A 21,912-nucleotide genomic window follows, 5' to 3' on the forward strand; every position below is an offset into this window, starting at 1 on the left:
TTTTGACCACAAAGGGTTGTGGGCCCACGGCTAGCTTACACCTGAACCATCGAGGGTCACACTGCTCGTGCACATGAAATCTTTGAATGAACGGTCAAAGGTAAAAATGCTTTATCTTTGCATGATTGGAAGTGAATATGATTGGGTCCAACATTAGTAATTTGGAATTATGAATGAGAATAAGAAAAGGAAAAGAATAGGCGAACATCTTAGTGGACTTTCTAAATCGGGAAGTTTCCAAATTTAGAAAGTGCACTGAATTAGGGTTTCCACTTTTAGAAAGTTGGAGATTGAGAATTGGCACTCGTAATGACGAGGACATTATAATGATTCCGAAAATTTAATTGTTACCATTTTCCGATCCTCGAATTGAGAGAAACGAGCGAGTAAAGGGACTAACGAACTTAAGCTGTTAGGTCCGGTCCAACTTAAGCCCGTTAGGGTTTTATACAAGACACTATAAGTACTTGATTTATAAGTACTTCAGACCCCAGAAATGTAAGGCTCGGCTTGGCTATAGATGAATTCAATCCATTTGGATCATTGAGTAGTAAGTGTAGCACGTGGCCGGTTATTCAAAATGACTTACAACTTACCACCAAATATGTGAATACGACATTCTTTTATGATGATGTCTTTGCTTATTTCATGTATGTCATGGCCCACACATCAATCCGTATATTTCATGGCCCACACACAAAAAGGATGGACGTGTGAATTTTGGGCACGGTTCAAGGTAAATGGTATTAAAATTCTCGTATAACAATCGACAAAATTATTGTTTCAAATTACCTAATGTTATTTTTATTTTTCTTAGGATAAATATAATCTTCCCGATAATGATGCTACAAATAAGTGGTTCAACAAGACTGCAAATGCTCGTTGGAAGGACTTCAAATCTAGGGTTTTAAAGGCACATTTTGATCGCATGCCCGACCCCGAAACTGCAAGACAAACTCGTCCGGAGGGCTTTATTAGCGATGATTTATGGGGTCAATTGTGCGATCAATTTATTGCTATGAATGAGTCAGGGAGTGATGGGAAGGTAAATTTGTAATTCTTATTAATTAATATCATTATATGATTTGTGCATTGCATCAAAATATAGTAACTTATGTGTTATTATTATTAGTCCAAATCTCAAAAATGTCGCGAAGCACGAAAGTCAATTGCAACCGAACACCATTGGGGTCGAACTAGTATCACCGGTTGGTCTCACAAACATGTAAGTGATCTTGTATATGTGTGATTGTATATATTTTAAGATTTATTATAAGGGTGTGATTACTTTTATATTATTTATACAGGTTCATAAATTTGGCAAGGTTCCTACCGTGGCAGCTAAATTCAGAAAAGGCTACATGAGCATCGATGCATTAAAGGAATCAGAGCCTTTACCTGTTGATGGTAGTGATAGTGAGATTGGTGGGGGTGATGGTGAGCAACAAGTAGATCAGAGAGGAAAGCCAAGCCCGAACTACGTGCCATTGCAGTAAGTTATTATTTTAGTTGTATCGATACTTTATTTGCTATTTTGAACATGTTTAATTTGGGTTGTATTGTAGTTGATGGATTATGGATTTAATTCGTACTTAGGTATCGATGAATTGTGTAATGTAGTTGGTGGATCTTTACGTGAATTGAGCAATTGTGTATATTGGATTCTCTAATGAAGTTGATGTTTATTTTTGTTGAATTGTTATTTTATTTCCTAGTTGAGCATATGTTGGTTGTTTAATGTAGTTGGTCGATCTTTATATATGAATTATTGTGCTTTTGTTTACTTGAACATCTTTGTGTTGAGCAATGTAGTTGGTGTATTTATATATGTTGGTTGTTTAATGTAGTTGGTCGATCTTTATATATGAATTATTGTGTTTCTGTTTACTTGAAAATCTTTGGGTTGAGCAATTTAGTTGGTATATTTTTATTTGAATTATTATTTTATTTTATACTTCGTATCAAGTAATTAGTGTTAATACACTTTTTTATATTACTCAGGCGGATTTGGACAGAGTCTATCAAGAATGTATGAATGTTGGGAGTGATGAAAGCACCGCTAACACGATAGCTTGCGAACGAGTACTAGGAAAAACTAAAAGACTAGGACTTGGTTGCTCAAGTTCGAAGAAAAGGGCGAGGTCCAACTTATCTTTTGTTGCTAGAGATGAAGAAATAGCGGCTTTGAAAGAAGACAATCAGACTTTAAAGGACGAGATGAATCAAATGCAGAATACTATGAAAGCCATGGTCGAATATTTTAGGGCTCAAGGTGTCGAGTTCCATCCCCAGAATCCACCCGGCGACGGCAACTAGTTTCCTCTACAACATTGGTTTTGGGTACTTTTATTTCATGTTTGAATGATTTAAGTTGTTATTTGGATTATCATGTGTTTTGATAGAATTTTTGGATTATTTTCTGTTTTGGAATGTTTCGTTGATTTTATGTTTTGGAAGAATGTTTTGAAAGAATGTTTTGGATTATTTAATTTAAGCGAGTTGTTTAATGTTTTTGTGTATTTAATTATATTGGAATTGTTTATTATTACAGGTTAAATAACAATTAAAATAAAAATCAGTAAAATATTAAAAAAAATATATTTATATATTTGCGACGTTTTTAGAATATTAGTCACAATCGCATAATTCTTTTCTTGCGACAATAGCTATATATTCGTCGCAATGTCGTAACAAAAATTGTGCGGCTTTTAGTAAAAAAAAGATGCAAAGCTAAAAAAAATTGTGACGAAATCTTTTCGGAAAATATAGTCGCAACAACTTTGCGACGATATATATGTGTCGCGGTTGGAGGACAAAATGTGCGACGTATTGTCAAATTTATCACAATAAATCAGCAGATGAAAAAATTATAACATTGCGACGGTTATAGTAAATCGTCGCAAACGGTTGCGATTTTAAAGGAAAAACGTCGCACATATTTGCGACGGTCACTTTTTTGACTTTTTTCCCGACGAATTTCGTCGCAAAATTACAAATTCCGTCGCAAACGAGGTTTTTACGTCGTAAAAAAACGTCGCCTGAAATGCGTTTTGGCGTAGTGTTGGAAAGGGTCATGGAAGGAAATTGCCTTGTCAAAGAAGGAGTCTTTCTTTGGTCCCAAAATAGTGAAACAATTGTGAAAGAGAGAATAGAAAAGCTTGAGAAACAAAAGAGAGATGCACTAGGGAGAAGATAGTGTAGGATAAATCTTTTGTGCTTGTTATTATTTGTAATTGTTGATGTTTGATTGATAAAAGCAGCGCCCCCTTTCCTGGTGGATGTAGGCCTTGCTCTTGGCCGAATCACGTTAATTCTTATTTTCTTTATTCTGTTTCTATTCTTAATCATCATTTAAACGTAATCAGGATGTATGGTTTCTGAGTCTTGATTGTTGTAAAAGTTGAGTTGTCTCGACAGTTGTTGTCTCAACAGTAGACTTGTCTAAACAACATACTTGTCGGGACAATTTGGCTCATAATTCTCTAACAATGAATTAATTATATATTATACATAAACCTTGTTTTTTTACTTTTTTTTTCTTTTTAAAAATAGGAAAAACCCCGTCATAGACCACTTTGATCAACATATTGTAAATCGAGGAATGTGCAATAGGTAAATTAAAAGTTTAAATTATTTTTCAATATAATAGTAAGGTATTATGTGTTAAGGACTTTATAAAATATTGAATTTGAGAATACCATTATAACTCTATTTTACTACTAATTAATACCATTGAATAATCAAAGGGATAGATCGTTAAGTTGATCGAATAAGTATTTTTTTTTAAGTACGACGGTGGATGCTAATTTACCCAAGATTAAAGTTTAAAGTTTCAGCAGAAAAGCCATTATAAAAGTCAATTGGTTGAAGATTGAAATGAATCATGGTTCGCTAAAACGTCGCGGGCACTGTCGTTCCATTGCAACGTTGCGAAATTTAATTAATGATAAAAAATATAATTTATTTCAAACATGTTTTTAATAACAACATTACATTACAATAATATGCAAAATATTACTCCCTCCGTTTCTATATGTGTCGTTTTTCATATTGACGCAAGTCTTAAGAATATGAATCTCAATAAATATGTCTTGATTTTAGAAAAGTAGATATAGATAGACCAAAATACCCCTGTTTTCTAATTAATGCAGAAAGAGTGTTGGAGAGTTAATAAGAATATAATTAAAAAATATGTAATTAATGCAGCATTGGAATTGTAGAGTGACAGATAATATGGAGAAAAAAAAATTCTTAAAAGAGACATATAGTGTGGAATAGAGAGAGTATTACAATTTGAAAATAAATATTACAACAATCTTATATTAATATTATGAAATTACATGCAATATTACAAATATTTATAGATGTGAATGAATTTTAGAAAAATAAATATAATTATTCCTACTTTATATCCAGGAGCATGTGTCTCAAAATTATTTGTTAAGTCAATAATTAAGTGTGGAAATCGTCTGTTTGAAAATAAAACAGCTGAATTGACGATTCAAACAACATGCGACCAAACGGTCACTAATTAATTTAAATTTTTTTTAGGGGTAATTTTTTATAGACCCTCCATTATTAGATTATATTGGTTAAAATTCAAGTCATAAGTCCAATATTGCTATAAGCTCCAACTACTTTTTATGGCTGATTCGCCCTTTAGTAAAAATAGAAAATTTGTATTCTTAAATTTATATATTCCTATTAATCCTCCACAAAAATCGGTTTTAGCATAAATCGTGCTGTAAAACGTCAATTGCAAATCCTCCCCAAATTGCATTTTTCCATCGTTAATCTCTCGAAAAACAAAACTTCTCCCTACTCCCTTTTCTTCAATGCAATCTCTGTAACCCTATCATTGTTCTCGAGAACAATGGAATCTCTATAACTTCTGCAAATCGCCAACAAAAAAAACACATCCTAGAGGATAGTGCAAAATCGAAACGTACAGATAATTTGATTTGTGGTTTTTTAAATGTCTTTAATGGCGATTCATTGACGGAATGCATGGGTTATTTTTTATAACATAAGTGAAAGATGCAAATAGAGGTTTTAACCCCATGTAATTTTTATTTTTTATGTTTTGTTTTGACATTATTTTTTGTTTGGATTTTACTGTTCGAGTTACAATATTTTGCCGGTTGTTTTGCATTTTTGTTACATCTTTTTAGATCTCGATTGCGATTTTTTTTTGTCATCTTTTGTGCTTTTCGGCCCTTGGGAGTATTTTGTTGAATTTGTCTTTTTCCTCCTAAATTCGTTGATTGTTTGTTTGGTTTGTGTTATATTATTTTGTGTTTTCATTTTGCTGTTTTGTGATACATTTGTTTTTTTTTTTTCATGTTATTTTCTGGTGTCGATTGCAACATATATTCGATTTCGTTGTTTTTTTTTGTTTGCAATTTGTTGTTTCTAGCGTAGTGTATTTTGCACTTTGATGTTTATTTTGCATTTTGCATTTTGCACTTTGATGTTTATTTTGCATTTTGCATTTTGCATACATGATGTAATCTTTGATATTGTATATTTCATTTGAACTTTGGTATATTCTTAGTCATCTTGTGCTTTTTAAATTGCATTTTATTGTTTTCAAAATTACAATTTGCATTTGATGTTACCAAATGCACTTTGCATATTGTTATGTGCAATTGATGTACATGGATTCTAGGTACCGACATGGTTGTGCAATAATTCTTTTTTTCAATTGAACAGTTGATTTGACGAAGGGGATGAGGAAAGTAGATGAATCATTTGCCTCTTCAAAAAGAGGAAAGCAACGATGAATCAAGCCAAATCTATTTGCACGGTAGCACGAAGCCATATTATGTTTCGACATCGCCTCAACAAAAACCATATTTGGTTGATTGTGGGATTTTTGTCTTGTAGATGGCAAGGCAGTTGTGCATGCAACAACCATTAGTGAGAGAAACTGCAGCAAGTGGGATTATCGCACTCGAAAAACTTTTAATTATCAGTTCTTGAACGACGAGTATACCGTTGAGTTTAATTAGAATTTTTTATGACATTTACTTATGTTTAGCAGAACTTTGTTTTTTATTTGTGGCATTATATTTTTGTTGGATTTTGATATGAACTATTTTTTAATATATTCCAAATTCATGCAGTTATTTTGTGTATTGGTATATGCTTGCCGATTCATAATTTCTTATAAATTCAGTAAATTGTTAAAAAAACGGGCAAAGTGTCACAAGGTTTTAGTCGATTTTTTTTATGCTATACACTGCTGCAACAAAATTCTCACAGAGCTTTAGTCCTCATTCGCTGTTATAATTTGCATTTTGTTGTTGTAATTTATATGCAAACTGCAAAGAATAGGCAAAGTTCAAATAATACATTATCAACTGCAAAAACAAATATATGGCGTCAAAAGTGTAGATTTATTATACCAAAAAATTACATCATATATAACATTAACATGCACAAATATATTCGAGCAACAAACACATCGTATATGCAAACTGCAAACATAAAAATCAAAAGTGCAAACAATACCATGCCAACAACTCAAAAAAAATATATAACATCATAGTGTAAAATATAGTCTGCTTGAAATAGCAAAACGCAAAACAAAAATCCACCAACATGGAAAAATGTGCAAATCGACATTAATAAATGAAAAAAAAAACTTGATGTTTGTTGTTCGATATGGACATTATAAAATGATGTTTTGCTGTTTGATGTTTGTATTATGAATTGATGTTTAAAGTTTGATATTTACAGAACAGATATTAACAGTGACAATCAAGTATGAAAAAAAAAAAACTTAAAACAGTAAATAAAAGCATCAAAAGTGTAAAAATATATTCGAGCAAAAAACACATTATATACGTAAACTGCAAGAATTAAAAGCAAAGTGCAAATAGTACCATACTAACAACAAAAAATAAATATATAACAACAAAGTGTAAAAAAAATAGCAAACAACAAACACAATTTCCGTCTCAAGATAATCAGATTTAGTCGATGTCCTTGAGCCTCTAGATACGGAACTGCTCTGGCGATGAAAGAAGGAATCAATTTAGCGGCGGAGAACGAGTGAGCCATTTTGTTCTCGTTTTGGTTTGTACGAAGAAAAAAAAAACTAAAGGAAATCTTCTCCTGATGAGCAAATAAAGAGAAAATATGTGAATCGGGTTCAATCACATTCTGTATGGTCATTTTCTCCTTCAATCTTGCACCATCAACCCTAAAAAATCACAAAATTTAATTTAATGCCTACCAAATTGAATCAAAAGTCTGAATTCAAATTTAAATCTCGAAATCTAAACGAGAAATTTTGCGAAACAAAATAAGAGTGTTGTCAAAGATGAACCAACCACGTTTCATAAACTCCCTTCCAGGATGAGTTTTTTTTTTTCAACCACGTTCATAACTCCCTTCCAAGTCTTATGACGTGATATATGGGATTTATTCCCACAATTTACGTAATTAAAGACTTCCATAAATAAATAATTTATTGTTTAAGGGTGTTTCTGTCCATATGCATATTGATTTTATTTCATTTAATTAATTTGTTTAGTCAAATGGCCTGTAGCTATATTAATCTAATAGATTGGACTCCTACCTATATAAGTTTGAAATAGGGGAGTATAGCTAATTATCCCTTTTTTTTATAGAACAAATCTTGAATTGGCCAGGAAGACGGTTCATGAAACGGCGAGAACCTCCAATTCACAAGCGAATTAGCAATATATTTATGTTCTAGAACTTGTAGTTTTGAAACTTGAACCGACGGTTCTAAAGAAGTGCATACTCCGAAGTGTGATCAAGCAATTTCAGAACCAATGCAAATAGTAATTTTTATCAAACTCGTATTTTCCTAGAAACTAGCTCGTTTTCCTAAGTTATTTGTTAAGCAAAAAAATAAGCATGAAAATCGTTTATTTGAAAATAAAACGGAAGAGTCCACGATTCAAACCGTCGAACAAAGGATTAAACTGTTACTTATTAATTTGTGTTATCTAATTTAGAACAAATCATGAACCAGATATTCTGAGTTGGAGAAAATTGCGTAGCACTAGTGGTGACGGATCGGCGATTGAGACCATACATTATTTCTCACACAATCATAATACATACTAGTCTACCGCTTCGTCAGGCACTGGGTAGCCTCAGGCTCTGGGACGAGTAATACGATGGAAAATCGAGCTAGGGCAGTACGACATAATATATCACCGTCAAATCACTATTAAACGGTAAGCCTTGGTAGATTTTGTCCATAAAATTACAATGGTGATTATCAACGGATCTTGAAAGATGTATGTCCACGGATCCTCAATCATTGGACAAAGTAGATGGATAATTTGCTATAAAAAACGAAGAACACAACTAGGAACACCCAATATACACCGGAGAACACAATCATCGGCCATCCGCCACTCTTATCCTTGAAGTGAGGCATGCAGGCCGATTGGAATGGAAGCCGGATGAAAAATTGGAGGATGCCACCATTAGAAGTCGGTCAGAAAACCTCTAGAAACGCGAACACAACCATTCCAGGAAACATCTTATAGGAAGAGTAGAATAGGGAGAAAGAAGAGAAATAATAACGTAATAGAGTAGAAACCCCCATTCTGTTATGGGTTGATTACATGGAATATATATAGAGAAATATTGCAAGGTAATAGAGTTTGACTAGGTAACTAAATCATAACTAATCTAGGTAACCGAATCATACTAGAATCCTAATACTAGGAGAGTTCTATAATATAATATTCTCTAATACGCCCCCGCAGTCGAAACATGACGAACGTGAAGACTAGACAAGCACTTGCTAGCACGCTCCCGCAGTCGGAACGAATAAACTCCAACAGTGAAGACTGGAAAGAAAACCCGGGAAATCGAGTCCTTGGTGAAAATATCTGCCAAATTAATAGAAAGAAGAAAATAACATGGAGATTCTTGTTCTTTTTTTTAATAGAAAACCCCCATTATGTTATGGGTGATAGAAAAATAAGCAACTTTTTTTATTTATTTATTTATTTTATTTTTTATTATCGAGATAGATAGAAGAGATGAGAGAGGGGAGAAGAAGATTGGGTGGTATTCGCCGGCCATGGAGAATTTTATCGAGATAGAGAGAAGAGATGAAAGAGGGGAGAAGAAGATTGGGTGGTATTCGCCGTCCATGGAGAAGAGAAGAGGTGGCGGCTAGGTTTTAGACCATTGAGAAGAAAAGAGGAAGAAGAAGAAGAAAGAGATAGAGAAGATAGCCACATTTAGACCATGGAGAAGAAAAGAGGAAGAAGAAGAAGAAAGAGATAGAGAAGATGCACCACCGAGGAGGGAGAAAATTCGGGTGGTGTTCATAGAAGATAGAAAAGAAAAAGATAAAATTAGAGTACCACCACTGGGGGAGGAAGAAGATTGGGTGGTCACCGCCATGAAGAAGAAAGGCGGCTAGGTTTTCACCGCCATAGAGAAGGAAGGCGGCTAGGTTAAAAAGCCATAGAGAAGGAAGGCGGCTAGGTTAAAAAACCTAAACCTGGTGCTCTGATACCATATAGGAAGAATAGAATAGGGAGAAAGAAGAGAAATAATAACGTAATAGAATAGAAACCCCCATTGTGTTATGGGTTGATTACATGGAATATATATAGAGAAATATTGCAAGGTAATAGAGTTTGACTAGGTAACTAAATCCTAACTAATCTAGGTAACCGAATCATACTAGAATCCTAATATTAGGAGAGTTCTAATATAATATTCTCTAATACATCTGGCCTTCAATCCCAGCTTCCGTGACCTCATGCACCAATAGTAATAATAATAAGAAGAAGTACTCGATGTGACATTGAACCTTGGAGGTGAAATTTGTTCACTTTGGAACAAGGGCGAGCAAAAGTTGAATCGGGCCAAACATGAGAGACGAAAAGTGTAATTATCCCATAGTTTAATACTTTAAAAATCACAAATGAAAAAGAAATTGTTCATTATTTACATGACAAAATCACAAATTAAATACATTAGATGGATATTCAAACATAAAGGAAGGCATGCACAACCCTTTTGCCAAGGCATATGCAACCAAATTCTTCGTCTTATCTCTCACCACATATCTCCCAAAGAAGATGAACTCGAAGAATCGAAAGGGGAAACTCTTCTCCTTTTAGTGGGCACTATATTTCCTGAAGAGAACTCTTCGGATGCGTAATATTTATCGAGAACAGACAGAAGCGCCTGACGCACGGAAGTAATAAGAAGTTGGCTTTCTTGATCTCCGATATCTTCAGCATTATTTGTAGCGTCATTTTGTCCTGAAATCAAGAAAACATTCACCATTCTACTCCCCATAGTAGCTATCTCAGCCCTAGTGATATTCGCATTCAATGGTAGGGTTTCGTCGAGAGCTTGTCTTAAATCAGAGAGAAGCTCGTGAGTAAAATCGCAACAAAGAGATGCCCGGATGGAAACGGATGATGGTTTACAATTGTTTGGGTTTTCGTCTTTGTGTTGATCGACTATGACTTCGTCCACTTCTGTCGGGACAAGTGCACCATTAGTAGCTTCGACCATGCTTCGTCTCAGTTCCTTCACTCGATTCACAACTTCACCCAATAGTGCTGCTTTGTCCATCTGCTAGTGTGAAATGTAAATAAAAAGATCATCGTGCCTAAATTAAACTTGCTGCATTAATTCCCATTAGCTAGGATTATCAAATTGTTTTCCTTATTTCTCTTCATTATTTTGAAATTTAATAAAAGCATGATTTATTATTGGATCCCCCTATCCAATATTTTATTATTTATTAATTGGCGGATACTAAAGAACTACAATTTTATTTTATCAATCAAAGAAATATTCGGAACTAAAATCCGATTGGGAATCTGAATTTTCGGTAATTTTATTTACCATTCTAATTCCATTCCGAATAAATTAGGAAGAATCGAAAATCGGAAATAAAAAAAAATATTAAATACAATTTGCATCCTGTACTATCGTCACTGTCACATATACTCTCTGTACTATGAAATGCGACAAAACAGCCCCTCACCTTACCAGTCCACCAGTCAACTCTAACGGTGTTAGTTTTTGCAGTGTAGTTACATATTACCCTTACTCTTATTTGATAGAAATTCAATGTAACTTGGGCAAAAAAAATTCGAACACGTGCATAAAAACAAAAATAGTTCGAAAAAAATATGACATGTAGTGTTTGGACCTAAAATATGAATTTTGAGAATTTGAACTACCGGAAGACATTTTTAAACTGAGTAATTTATTTAGAAATTTAAAAAGAAATTAAAATTAATTTCTAGAATATAAAATTTGTTCAGAAATTTTGGTTAAAAGAAAGGGCTGGGAACGAAACTTAGGAAGAAATTTGGAGGAAATTGAGTACAAATGAGTGAAAAATGATGCACACTTTTATACACAATCGAAGGGGTATTTGGGTCAGAAATTTTCCAATAGCTATTGATAGGGACAACATTTGTAACATAGATGGAAGGCATGGGTTGTTTTGTCGTATTTCGGAGTACAGGGGTATATGTGACAGTAGTAATAGTACAGTGGTGCAAACTATATTTATAACCCTTAAAAAATACAGCTCCAAATTTGGATATTTTCCAATTGAAATTGACGGAATTCGAAAATTCCAAACCAATCAAAAAATATATTATATATGTGTTATAATTGGTAAAATGTAATAATTTTACAAGAGTAACTTGTAGTTCAACTGGTAGAGAACTTCTCTTGCAATCTTGAGGGTTAAATTACAAGGGAAAGATTGAAAGTGTAAGTTGCTAATTAAATGCACACTTTGGTACTCGTAACTTTAATTTATTTACTTACAATATCTTTAGCAATTTCACCGATTTTGTCCGAAATTCTCCTATAATTTGTAAATGATCTTTAAAAAAAAATCAAATCCTGGATTCACCAATGCAGCACAGATCAGTAATAGATAGTAGAGTACAGTTATACCTTAACTGTTCCAGGAATAAGAGTCCTGAGGGTGGCCAAATGAGCGTTGATTCTTTCCCTCCGCCGCCTCTCAGCCAGACTATGATTCCTCAGAGCCACCAAAGCCTTGTCCGCGTTACCAACCTTTGCTCGGCCACTCTTCACCACCGCCGCCCTAACCAGCTCGCCTCTCTCGTTATCCAACACCAATTTTGATGAATAGTTGTCACAAATCCCATCATCAACATTAATCTTAAAATATTCCATCTCTATTTTTTCTTTCTTCGTACGTCGTTAGAAACCGCGGCGGCTGGTGCAAGACGGAGAAATCTCCGGCAGCGAGTACTGTGATTGGGCGGTTCTTGAAATGGGAATGCATGTTTCAATTCCTTTCTTTTTTTCCATTGTTATTATGATTTTTACTTGGCCGGGTGCTAGTACTTTATATATATATATATATATATATATATATATATATATATATATATATATATATATATATATATATATATATGAATTGAAGGTTGGCTTTCTGAGTTTCTGGAGGTCATATTTAAGAGTAGGTCATCGCAGGAGGTCACCTACTCTACTCCTATAGGCTATAGATTAATATACTAATCCCACCACTCTCCACTAGTACCAATTAATCTATTTGTGTTTCGATGTAACTTTTCTTTTCTTTTTTTCTTTTTTTAATTTGTAAGTTTCAGATGCGAAAAAAAGTTTTCCAAAAGAAAAATATAAAATCAAGGTTGCGGAGATCGGAGCTGACCGCTGGTCACTGGCGGTGGCAAAAAGGAAAAACTCAACACAAGAGACATGTGGTCAACGTCGGTGACGGTAAAAAAATGGAGTCAATTGGATTACATGTCAAAAATGAGTTATTTGGATCATTTGGGGTTAAATTGGGACTACATGGACTAAATTGAAGTATATCAAAATATGAGATATTTTAGTCGTTTACAGACTTTTGAACTCTGTCTGACCTTTTTTGTAAAAGATCTTTGACGGTGAACCTATATTGGAATAAGTTGTCCATCATAAGCTTATTTGTAATAGCTCCCAACTGATTTTAAGAAAAAAATACAATGTAGTACTAAATTATCCTTCCCGTTATTTTTTTTCTTATAGTAATTACATTGTAGTATTATTGAATGTTTTATATAATTTAATCACTCGGTAATTCATTATAGGACTCTAATGATTAAATAGTAGGTGTAAATAAATTGTTCGGTCGACGAGATTCAGTTATACTCAAAGCCGCTATAAAAAATAAAGTCCGTTTTTTAATGGACTATTTCATTAAATTAGTAGCATCTCTCCCTATGAGATTAATTTAATAGGGGACCACTAAATAAGCTAAGTAAAAGACTATTTTATCTAGGGGTGAGCAGGTTGGACACATCAACCCGTTAAAAACCGTCCCGCAAGGACCGGACGGATACATCAATCAATAGAATTGAGTCCTGAAATTGAGAAGATTCGCGAGTTTGGGTCTAAGAATGGTTCAAATATTTTTAATATCCGTGAAACCCGTCTCGCTCCGCCATACAAAACGACATTATATTAGGTAGTATAATAAATTAATAATACATAATACATGCATGAATAAAATATCTCTTACATGTCAAAACTTATATCTATAGCGACGATATTGTCTCGTTTTGTCTATAGTTATGTATTTTTATTTTAAATCTTGTCTTATAAATCTTTCAATTTATTTACTATTTTAATGAATATATGTTAAATCATATTAATTTTGATTTACTCTTGGCATTTATCATTGATAATATTCACGTTGGTTTTCATTTAGATTTTACGCTTGGTTATTCATTTTAATTTATAAATAGTTTTGCGTGAAACTTAAAAATTATTAAAAAAAAATTAACATGGTTGAATTTTGAAGGGTTTGGACCCGTGAAGGTTGGGTCCTATATAAACTCACCATTGGACTCGCCTATCCTAAGCCCGTTGAATACCCACAAGTTTGGTTCCTTAAAATCAAGAACTGTTTGTCAACGGGATGATGGTGGATTTTGCTAGAACCCGCGGGTTTATGACCCGCGCAAACACCTAATTTTATCATTCAAACTACATATTATTTTTGTTGAATAAAATAATTATAGACAAATCATATATAGTAACAAAAATTAACAACTTTAATACAAGTTTTAATTCAATAAACCAAACATCTTACTAATTGAATAATTAATTAGTCGCGGTAGAGAATCCGTTTAGTCTCATGTAATCTAAATATGAAGGGAACAAATATAATTGATGTAATATTGATACTCTAACGTAGCACCTAGTTTAGGGAAAAATAATTCATGGATTAGACGATTAATTTGAAATGGAGGAAGTACATTTTTAAAAGGACATTTGATTTTAAATCTATTTTGCGAAAACATACAACAACTTAAATAAATTACGTCAACGATAAATCATATTTAAGCTCTGAAAACTAATGATCAAAATAGTGTTTGCTTTAGTTTTTATATTATTTAATAATATATTTTACAATCCAACTGTATTAAGAAAGTGTTGTCTAAAATTTCCTCTAAGGAATATATTCCTCAGAAATATAAAAATAAAAGAAGAAGAAACTCGGTATTATGTATACATATTTATTGAAGGAGCTCGGAAAATACTAAACCTTGTGATATGCCTAATTGGGCCAACCCAATAAGCCTACAATTTCTTTATTTACTGGGCCACGAGCCCAATATTGAAGACCACTACTATCGAGGCCCAATCACCTTCAAATAATGTTTTGGCCCGACAACCTCAACTAATTAAACTTCAGCCCAATCAATAAACTATAAATAATCATTTGAACTCATTCCTTAAGGTACGTCCAATTATCTGAGCTATACTTCAACAGGTATTCTCTGGACTATTTCTACTATCCGCACGTCTGACTTGAGCGTCGGAGGGGTTTCCGCCTAGTTCACGTGTTCTATGATCGCAGGTATCTCAAGGTCATCAAGCTCGTGAGTCAGTGATCCACTATGCTCTTCCAGCTCATCCTACTTCAACACTCTAAGGTGATCTAACTCTAGAATCATCATTTTGGCGCCGTCTGTGGGAAGGCAAACAAGATCACGTAGCGCGCAAGATGGCCTTGAGACATCTGCTCAGGGGAGTGTGACACTGCTAACAACCTCCCACCTCGTGGAGGCTCTGGCTTGCCAGTTCCTCCTCCCCATGCTCGGGATCCACCACGAGACCCTCCTCGTGATGTCACTAGATCCTCAACATGATCCACTTCTTCCCGCCCCTCGATCGGTTCAGACAACCGAGGAGGCCCTTCAACGCTAGCAAGGGTTATCAACTCACTGGGGGCTTACCTCTCCCCCCAAAATATTTCGTTCGCCAAGGGTTATCGACTCCATGGGGGTTTACAGTGCCCCCAAAATATTTCGTTCGCCAAGGGTTATCGACTCCCTGGAGGCCTACCTCCGCCCCCCTCGAACGGTTCAGATAACCGAAGATGACCTTCAGTGTACGATCGCGGAAGTTTCAACTCGGGCCACTGAAGCAGTGGCACCATACATCGCCATAGCATAAGCCAACGCTCCTCCTCGTGAGGCCCAACTGGGTCCTCAACAGGATCAACTTCTACTTGCTCCTCGAATGGTTCAGATAACCGAAGAAGAACTTCAGCGTATGATCACGGAAGATTCAACTCGTGCTGCCACTGAATCAGTGGCACCATACATCGCCAAGGTGGGGCATCTCATCCCAAGGTTTCGTGATCGCCTCATCCTAAAGTTGGGAGCTATCCCATCCGAAGGTGTTGGGCATCTCAACCCAAGGTTTCGTGATCGCCTCATCCTAAAGTTGGGAGTTATCCCATCCGAAGGTGTTAGGCATCTCATCCCAAGGTTTCGTGATCGCCTCATCCTAAAGTTGGGGGCTATCCCACCCCAAGTTTGGGTATCTAATCACAAGGGTGGTACATCCACTTACCTTTCAACACCAAGGGGTTTCACATCCCATCTCAAGAGTCGGATATGGCTTCCCTACTCAAAAAATAGAACATCATCTCCCAAGGGGTGGACATCAACCACAAAAAAAAAACACCAAAACTCAGCCAAGCCGCTCGCGCCTCCTCCAAGCCGCCCAAGCCGCGAGCCGTCCAAGGCGCGTCAGCCCCACATGAGCTTCCTTTTCCTGCCTCGGGGCGCGCGCCACTAATTACAAAAAAAAAAAACAAAAAAAAAAACGCGCGTGCACAACATGCGCGTGGCATATACGCATCAATAGCGCGGATGCGTGCATGGGCAAGCGCGTCAGAAAAAAAAAAAAAAAAAAAGCCTAATTGGGCCAACCCAATAAACCTACAATTTCTTTACCTACTGGGCCACGAGCCCAATATTGAAGACCACTACTACCGAGGCCCAATCACCTTCAAATAAGGTTTTGGCCCGACAACCTCAACTAATTAAACTTCAGCCCAATCAATAAACTATAAATAATCATTTGAACTCATTCCTTAAGGTACGTCCTATTATCTGAGCTATACTTCAACAGGTATTCTCTGGACTATTTCTACTATCCGCACGTCTGAGTTGAGCGTCGGAGGGGTTTCCGCCGGATCAACCCCCGGCCTAGTTCACGTGTTCTATGATCGCAGGTATCTCAAGGTCATCAAGCTCGTGAGTCAATGATCCACTCTGCTCTTCCAGCTCATCGTACTTCAACACTCTAAGGTGATCTAACTCTAGCATCATCACCTTGTTTATTTTTTCTATGGGCACAGTAGAGCCGGTTTTGAGGGTAGACAAAGATGCAGTCGCCTAGACGTAGGATGTCGACTTAGTGGTTAACGGAAACCAAACATATTCTATGATTTTGAAAATCCTCCTACCTCATTTCCTTCTATACTTTCCATTTCTTCATTTTGAAATCAATGATCTAAATATAGATTTAGGGTATATTTGGATCAAGGATTTCAAAATATAAAGAAACGGAAAATGTAAATGGAAATGAAATTGGAGAATTTTTGAAATCATAAAATATGTTTGGATTCTAAGAAAAATAAAAATGAAAATCTTGATTCATTGATGTCCTACAGCGACCGATGTCTGACCATGAGAGAAAGATATCCGATCGCGATGTCCAATGTTCGGTGTAGGTATTTCCCTTCGCTTTTCCTCAAAATTTTGGAGAAAATAGTTTTTCCTTGGGCTAGTCCAGTGTTTTCCAACTTCTTCCTCTAAATCACTTTACACCTTGTTTTACATTCTAACCAAACAACAAAATCATTTTAGCTACTTTTTCATTTTTACACACTATTTTCCATGAATCAAACAAAGCTCTAGTGTATCATAGATTGATCCATAAGAAAAACTGAAATGCTAAATTCCACACTATTTTTAACAAATCATGCACATAACTAAAAATATTTCTCTCTAAAAAAATTCTCTTCTCCTTTCCCACCCCTATTATTTTTCCCTATTTTTTTCACAAAATCACACACTAAAAACATCCCTAACATTCCATGTTCAAATTTGACAAAAATCTTTTAATGTTCAAACTAAAATAAAGTTGGAATTTCGGGAAAATATTTGAATTGATATGAATTTGAATAATTAAAAATACTTAATGAAATTGAATAAATATTAAAAAAAATGGAACTAATTTTTTTATGATTATTCACGTAAAAAAAATGAATTTTGAGTGACTTGGATAACATTATTTAAGAGAAAAGTTAGAGAGTACTTGAGTAGAGAGAGAATTGTTTTTAATTTATGTGTGAGATTTAGTAAATTTTAGTGTGGAATTTAGCTAGCCCCTAAGAAAAATGATATATTTCCTTTTATTATTCCTCGTATTATTATTGGGTAAATTGCGAAAAGGTACATAATAAGGGTACTTAATTAAAAAAGAAGCATCCTACTTTTTTGTCTTGTATATATATCAACTCATTCAATATTTATTTGTTACTAAGAATACCCTTTGAACCGGCCAACATATAGCATATATATATATATATATATATATATATATATATATATATATATATATATATATATATATATATATATATATATATATATATATATATATATATATATATATATATATATATATGCCAAAACACCCTCCATTGAAAATTTACTTCTTGATAAATTATTTTTGTAAATGATATTTGACATAAATTCAATGGGCCAGAAAAACCATATATGCCCCACTAATTATTAATTAGTATAATTATTCAAATTAAAAAAATTATACACTTAATCTAGACCCAAATCTTCTCCAAAAATTATACCCCCAAATCACGCTTCAGATTTATGCCCAAAATAATGCTCCAAAGTCAATTCTAAAAATCTCATTTTTATTTCTTTTCTTATTTTCGATTTCTTCATAAGAAAATTTGATTTTGTTTTAAAAAAAAATTATTTTTCATTTTTTTAATTTTGGTTTTTTAATTTTTATACTTCTGTTTTTCAAATTTAAATAAAATAAATAAATTGTTTTTAACAAATTGAAAATCACTATAAACTTACCAAAAACCATTATGTGATTATAGTATCCCATTACGAAAATCTATTATAAACTTATCGAAAATCTCTATGTAATCAACAAAAACCACTAATTAATGAAAACCACTCTGTAAATTAACGAAAATTACTATGTAATTAGCAAATTCCATTACAAAAAATCACAAAAAGTTATCAAATTGACAAAAAACAGTCTATAATTAATGAAAACCACTCTGTAATTAACGAAAATCGCTATGTAATTAACAAATTCATTACAAAAATTCACTAAAGACTTATCATTAACGAAAACGACTATGAAATTAATGAAAACCACTATGCGCGCAAAAACCACTCTGCGTGCGAAAACCACTCTGCGTGCAAAAACCACTCTTGCATTGAAGTGGGTCATGTACATATAAATTAGTCCTCCCCATACTTGACGAAACATGAACCAGGGTTGGACAAGTATGTACTCCCAAACCCAATTCTTACCCGATAGAAGAGTTCATCTCTCATACAGATGAGATGAGATACAAAAATAAACATCAACAATTGATAGGCGAGAGGAATAGACGTCAGATCGGATTTCGGACGAAGATGTGGATCTCGACTGTCCCTGGTCTATCGCGAATTTGAAAAGATATCGTCATCCATGGAAGCAAGAAGCACATGTAGAAGACGCCAATTTGAAGCCCTAGATCCATCAGAAGCATCGAACTCCTAAATCCGATAACCCACGAAGTCTTCCTAAAGAAAAGAGAGGAGCAACGGCGGCGTGAAGAAAAAAAGAGAAAATAAAATAAACGATAGATTAAGAGAATAAGATTTGGTAGTTTGGGTAAATAATTGAACTTTTATAAATTTATATTAAATGATGGAATTATGTCAAATAGGAAGAAGGGTATAATTGTGAAACTATATTGATTTTTATTAATTAAAAATACTTTGGATTTAACTTAAAAATAAGAAATTGTTTTGGACTCATTGTAATTGGGTGAGTGTAATGAGGGGGTTTGTCTAATATATATATATTAATACAATGTAAAATTCAATTTAAACGACAAAATTGATGTTTCAATTCATTTTGGTTTTGCTATATGCATTCATGATAATCCCCCACCCCATAAACTTTTTTTACAATATTTATTACATTAATTTTATGTTTATGATGTAATATGGTTTTATATTTATCTTATCTTAGTTAATGTAGAAATTTAACGAATCTTCTTCTTTATCACCCATAAGAGGCCTCAGTTAAATTTATTAAATCAATGAGGTCTTTAAATCTAAGAGTTTATTAGGAGAGCAACTTTAATATATATATATATAAAATTATTTGTAACTCTTTGAAACCCTAATTCACTCTCAATTTCATCATGTAAACCCTAATTAAGCCCTAATTTTACCAATCAACTAATTTTAACTTCGGTTTTAACCGCCAGCGATGTTAATCGCTGGTCTCCGATTATAACCTTTTCTTTGTCTTTTTTTTTTTTTTTGAAATTTTGTTTCATGAATTTTTTTCCGCTACTGGTGTTGTTTTTTTTCTTTTTTTTTTCCTCCACGGTTGTTAACTTTATTATTTTTTTTTTCGTTTTCTTTTTTGACTTTTTTACCGCCGCAAAATAATGTTACTGTTAACACAATAATATTACTATGTTAACAATAATATGAAATAATATCAGTGTGTTGGATTGTTGATTTAGTGTCTCATACATTATTATTATTCTTAACACAGTAATATTAATATTACTACTTACTGTCTCAAACAGTAATACTATTGTTAACACATCAATATTATTGGCCTGCAAGATTACTGTCTCAGACACTGTAATATTACTGTGTTGGTTGTTATTTTCTAAAAACGGTATAAAGTATTTAATGTTATTGTGAACACAATAATATTACTGTGTAAAAAAGTAAGATTATTGTTACTCTGTTAACCGGTCACCTGCGGAAAAATAAAATAATTCAAAAATAAAATTGGAAAAAAAAAAGAAGTTAACGCAGGAGACCAACAGTCAAAGGCAATGCTGGTGGGAAAAAAATCCATATTTTTTTTGTTAAGAAAATAAAATTCAACGCCGGTCAGCGTCTTGGAAAAATTCAGGATAATTTTTTTTTCTGATAAACAAATTTCAAAAAAAATGCGAAAATAGAGGTTAATGTGATATATTTGTCAAAATCAAAGTACCAATGTGCAGTTATTGTTAAATTAAGATATTAGGATGAAAATGTTGTGAATTATATTTTGAAGGCTGTTTTAGACAAAAAAACAAGGGATATACTTTTTTGTAGGACTGAATTTGGTTTGGAATTTGGATAGGAGAGCAAATAAATGTTCCTCCTTGGGTTCTATGCAATTGAGAAAAATACGATATATGTTTAATTGGAATTATAAATTAACAAATAATATAATACAGAAAAAGAAACATAAAATAAAACAAAAGAAATTAATGACTTGGGAGAAGTTAACGTTGCAGAGATGTGAGCTCATGTGGAATAGGATTCCAAGTGATTAGTTGAAGTTTAGTTGGGTAATAATTTAAATTTGTGACGTATTATGAAATGCTAACTATATACTAATGTATACAAGTTATTAATTAAAAGATGAGTCTGCATTGGAAATTAATTATTAGGGTAAATGACCTGTAATCTGCCTAACCCAAATAGTAAATTGTATTCTGGTCAACCCCATAGATTTACATGCAAATATTTAAATCATCCAAAGTTGATGTGTAAGAAACTTGTACGGTTCATATTAATATTGATACTGCATGTAGGGTCGTAACTAAGGCCACCCAAAGGGGCAGCCGCCCCTCCCCCAGAAAGAAAAAAAAAAAAAAAAAAACCACTTACAAATGCATCATTTTTTTAATTTAAGGAGTTTCAATAATGGTATATGCTTGAATTATATTAAAATATAGAATTATCGTTGTTTAACGGAGTAATTCCTAGAACAAATTGGGATGGCTGCCCTCATCGGTTAAAGAATTTTAATTATTCACTTATTATGGAAAAATTTTAATTTTTGAAATAATTAGAAGCTCATTCTAAGATTATTTTAAACAACTGATAAACTTCTACGTCTGATAAGACGTTTTAAGAGTTGATAAGCTCTTATGTCTTATTTTTAGGATTAATTTTTAGAGTGTTTGGATAATGAACTTATTTCCTATTTTTACTCATAATAAAATCTTAAATAAAAAGGTGGGGTAGAGATACTTTTTAAAAAAGATCTTATTTGCTCTCCAACAGCTTATTTAAAAAAAATTAAGATATTTTTCTAAAAAATTACCAAACACTTTGGAAGAGCTTATAAGCTCTAAAACATCTTATAAGCTCCTTTTAACATCTTATAAGCTTAGTCAAACATCCTCTTACAGGGTATTAGGCTAAGCTTATTTTAAACAGCTGATAAGCTCTAACGTCTAATAAGATGTTTTAAGAGCTGATAAGTTGTTACATCTTATTTTTAGGATTAATTTTTAGAGTG

The 21,912-nt window shown here is 33.4% G+C and overlaps 2 protein-coding genes and 1 long non-coding RNA gene across 3 annotated transcripts; 2 read left to right on the plus strand and 1 right to left on the minus strand.

Annotated features, from left to right (window-relative positions):
• The first annotated feature begins 662 nt into the window (after positions 1–662).
• Positions 663–2,316, plus strand: LOC148765723 (uncharacterized). The gene is made up of 6 exons (XM_088812317.1): positions 663–736; positions 818–1,045; positions 1,133–1,225; positions 1,308–1,481; positions 1,566–1,652; positions 2,002–2,316. Exons 1-6 carry the CDS (start codon positions 686–688, stop codon positions 2,314–2,316), a joined length of 948 nt encoding a protein of 315 aa, XP_088668443.1. The 5' UTR covers positions 663–685.
• A 2,362-nt stretch (positions 2,317–4,678) lies between these two features.
• LOC148765724 (uncharacterized) lies at positions 4,679–6,107 on the plus strand. Its single transcript, XR_016029224.1, has 2 exons — positions 4,679–5,049; positions 5,713–6,107. It is a non-coding gene; the product is annotated as an uncharacterized LOC148765724 (long non-coding RNA).
• Positions 6,108–9,891: 3,784 nt separating this feature from the next.
• Positions 9,892–12,354, minus strand: LOC105953781 (transcription factor bHLH30). Its single transcript, XM_012977460.2, has 2 exons — positions 11,947–12,354; positions 9,892–10,596 (listed from the first exon to the last, which is right to left on the minus strand). Exons 1-2 carry the CDS (start codon positions 12,190–12,192, stop codon positions 10,069–10,071), a joined length of 774 nt encoding a protein of 257 aa, XP_012832914.2. The 5' UTR covers positions 12,193–12,354; the 3' UTR covers positions 9,892–10,068.
• Positions 12,355–21,912: the final 9,558 nt, after the last annotated feature.

The sequence above is a fragment of the Erythranthe guttata genome, chromosome 13 (assembly GCF_056151865.1).
Source record: "Erythranthe guttata isolate IM_541 chromosome 13, IM_541, whole genome shotgun sequence".
In the NCBI taxonomy this organism is placed as follows: Eukaryota; Viridiplantae; Streptophyta; class Magnoliopsida; order Lamiales; family Phrymaceae; genus Erythranthe; species Erythranthe guttata.

Excerpts from the sequence above, each read along its gene's own strand:
- LOC148765723 (XM_088812317.1), top strand. The coding sequence starts at position 686 with ATGGCCCACACACAAAAAGGATGGACGTGTGAATTTTGGGCACGGTTC. Across the intron at positions 737-817 it reads AATTTTGGGCACGGTTCAAG|GATAAATATAATCTTCCCGA; the intron begins GTAAATGGTATT and ends TATTTTTCTTAG. Across the intron at positions 1,046-1,132 it reads AGTCAGGGAGTGATGGGAAG|TCCAAATCTCAAAAATGTCG; the intron begins GTAAATTTGTAA and ends TATTATTATTAG.
- LOC105953781 (XM_012977460.2), bottom strand. The coding sequence starts at position 12,192 with ATGGAATATTTTAAGATTAATGTTGATGATGGGATTTGTGACAACTAT. Across the intron at positions 10,597-11,946 it reads TTATTCCTGGAACAGTTAAG|ATGGACAAAGCAGCACTATT; the intron begins GTATAACTGTAC and ends TCACACTAGCAG.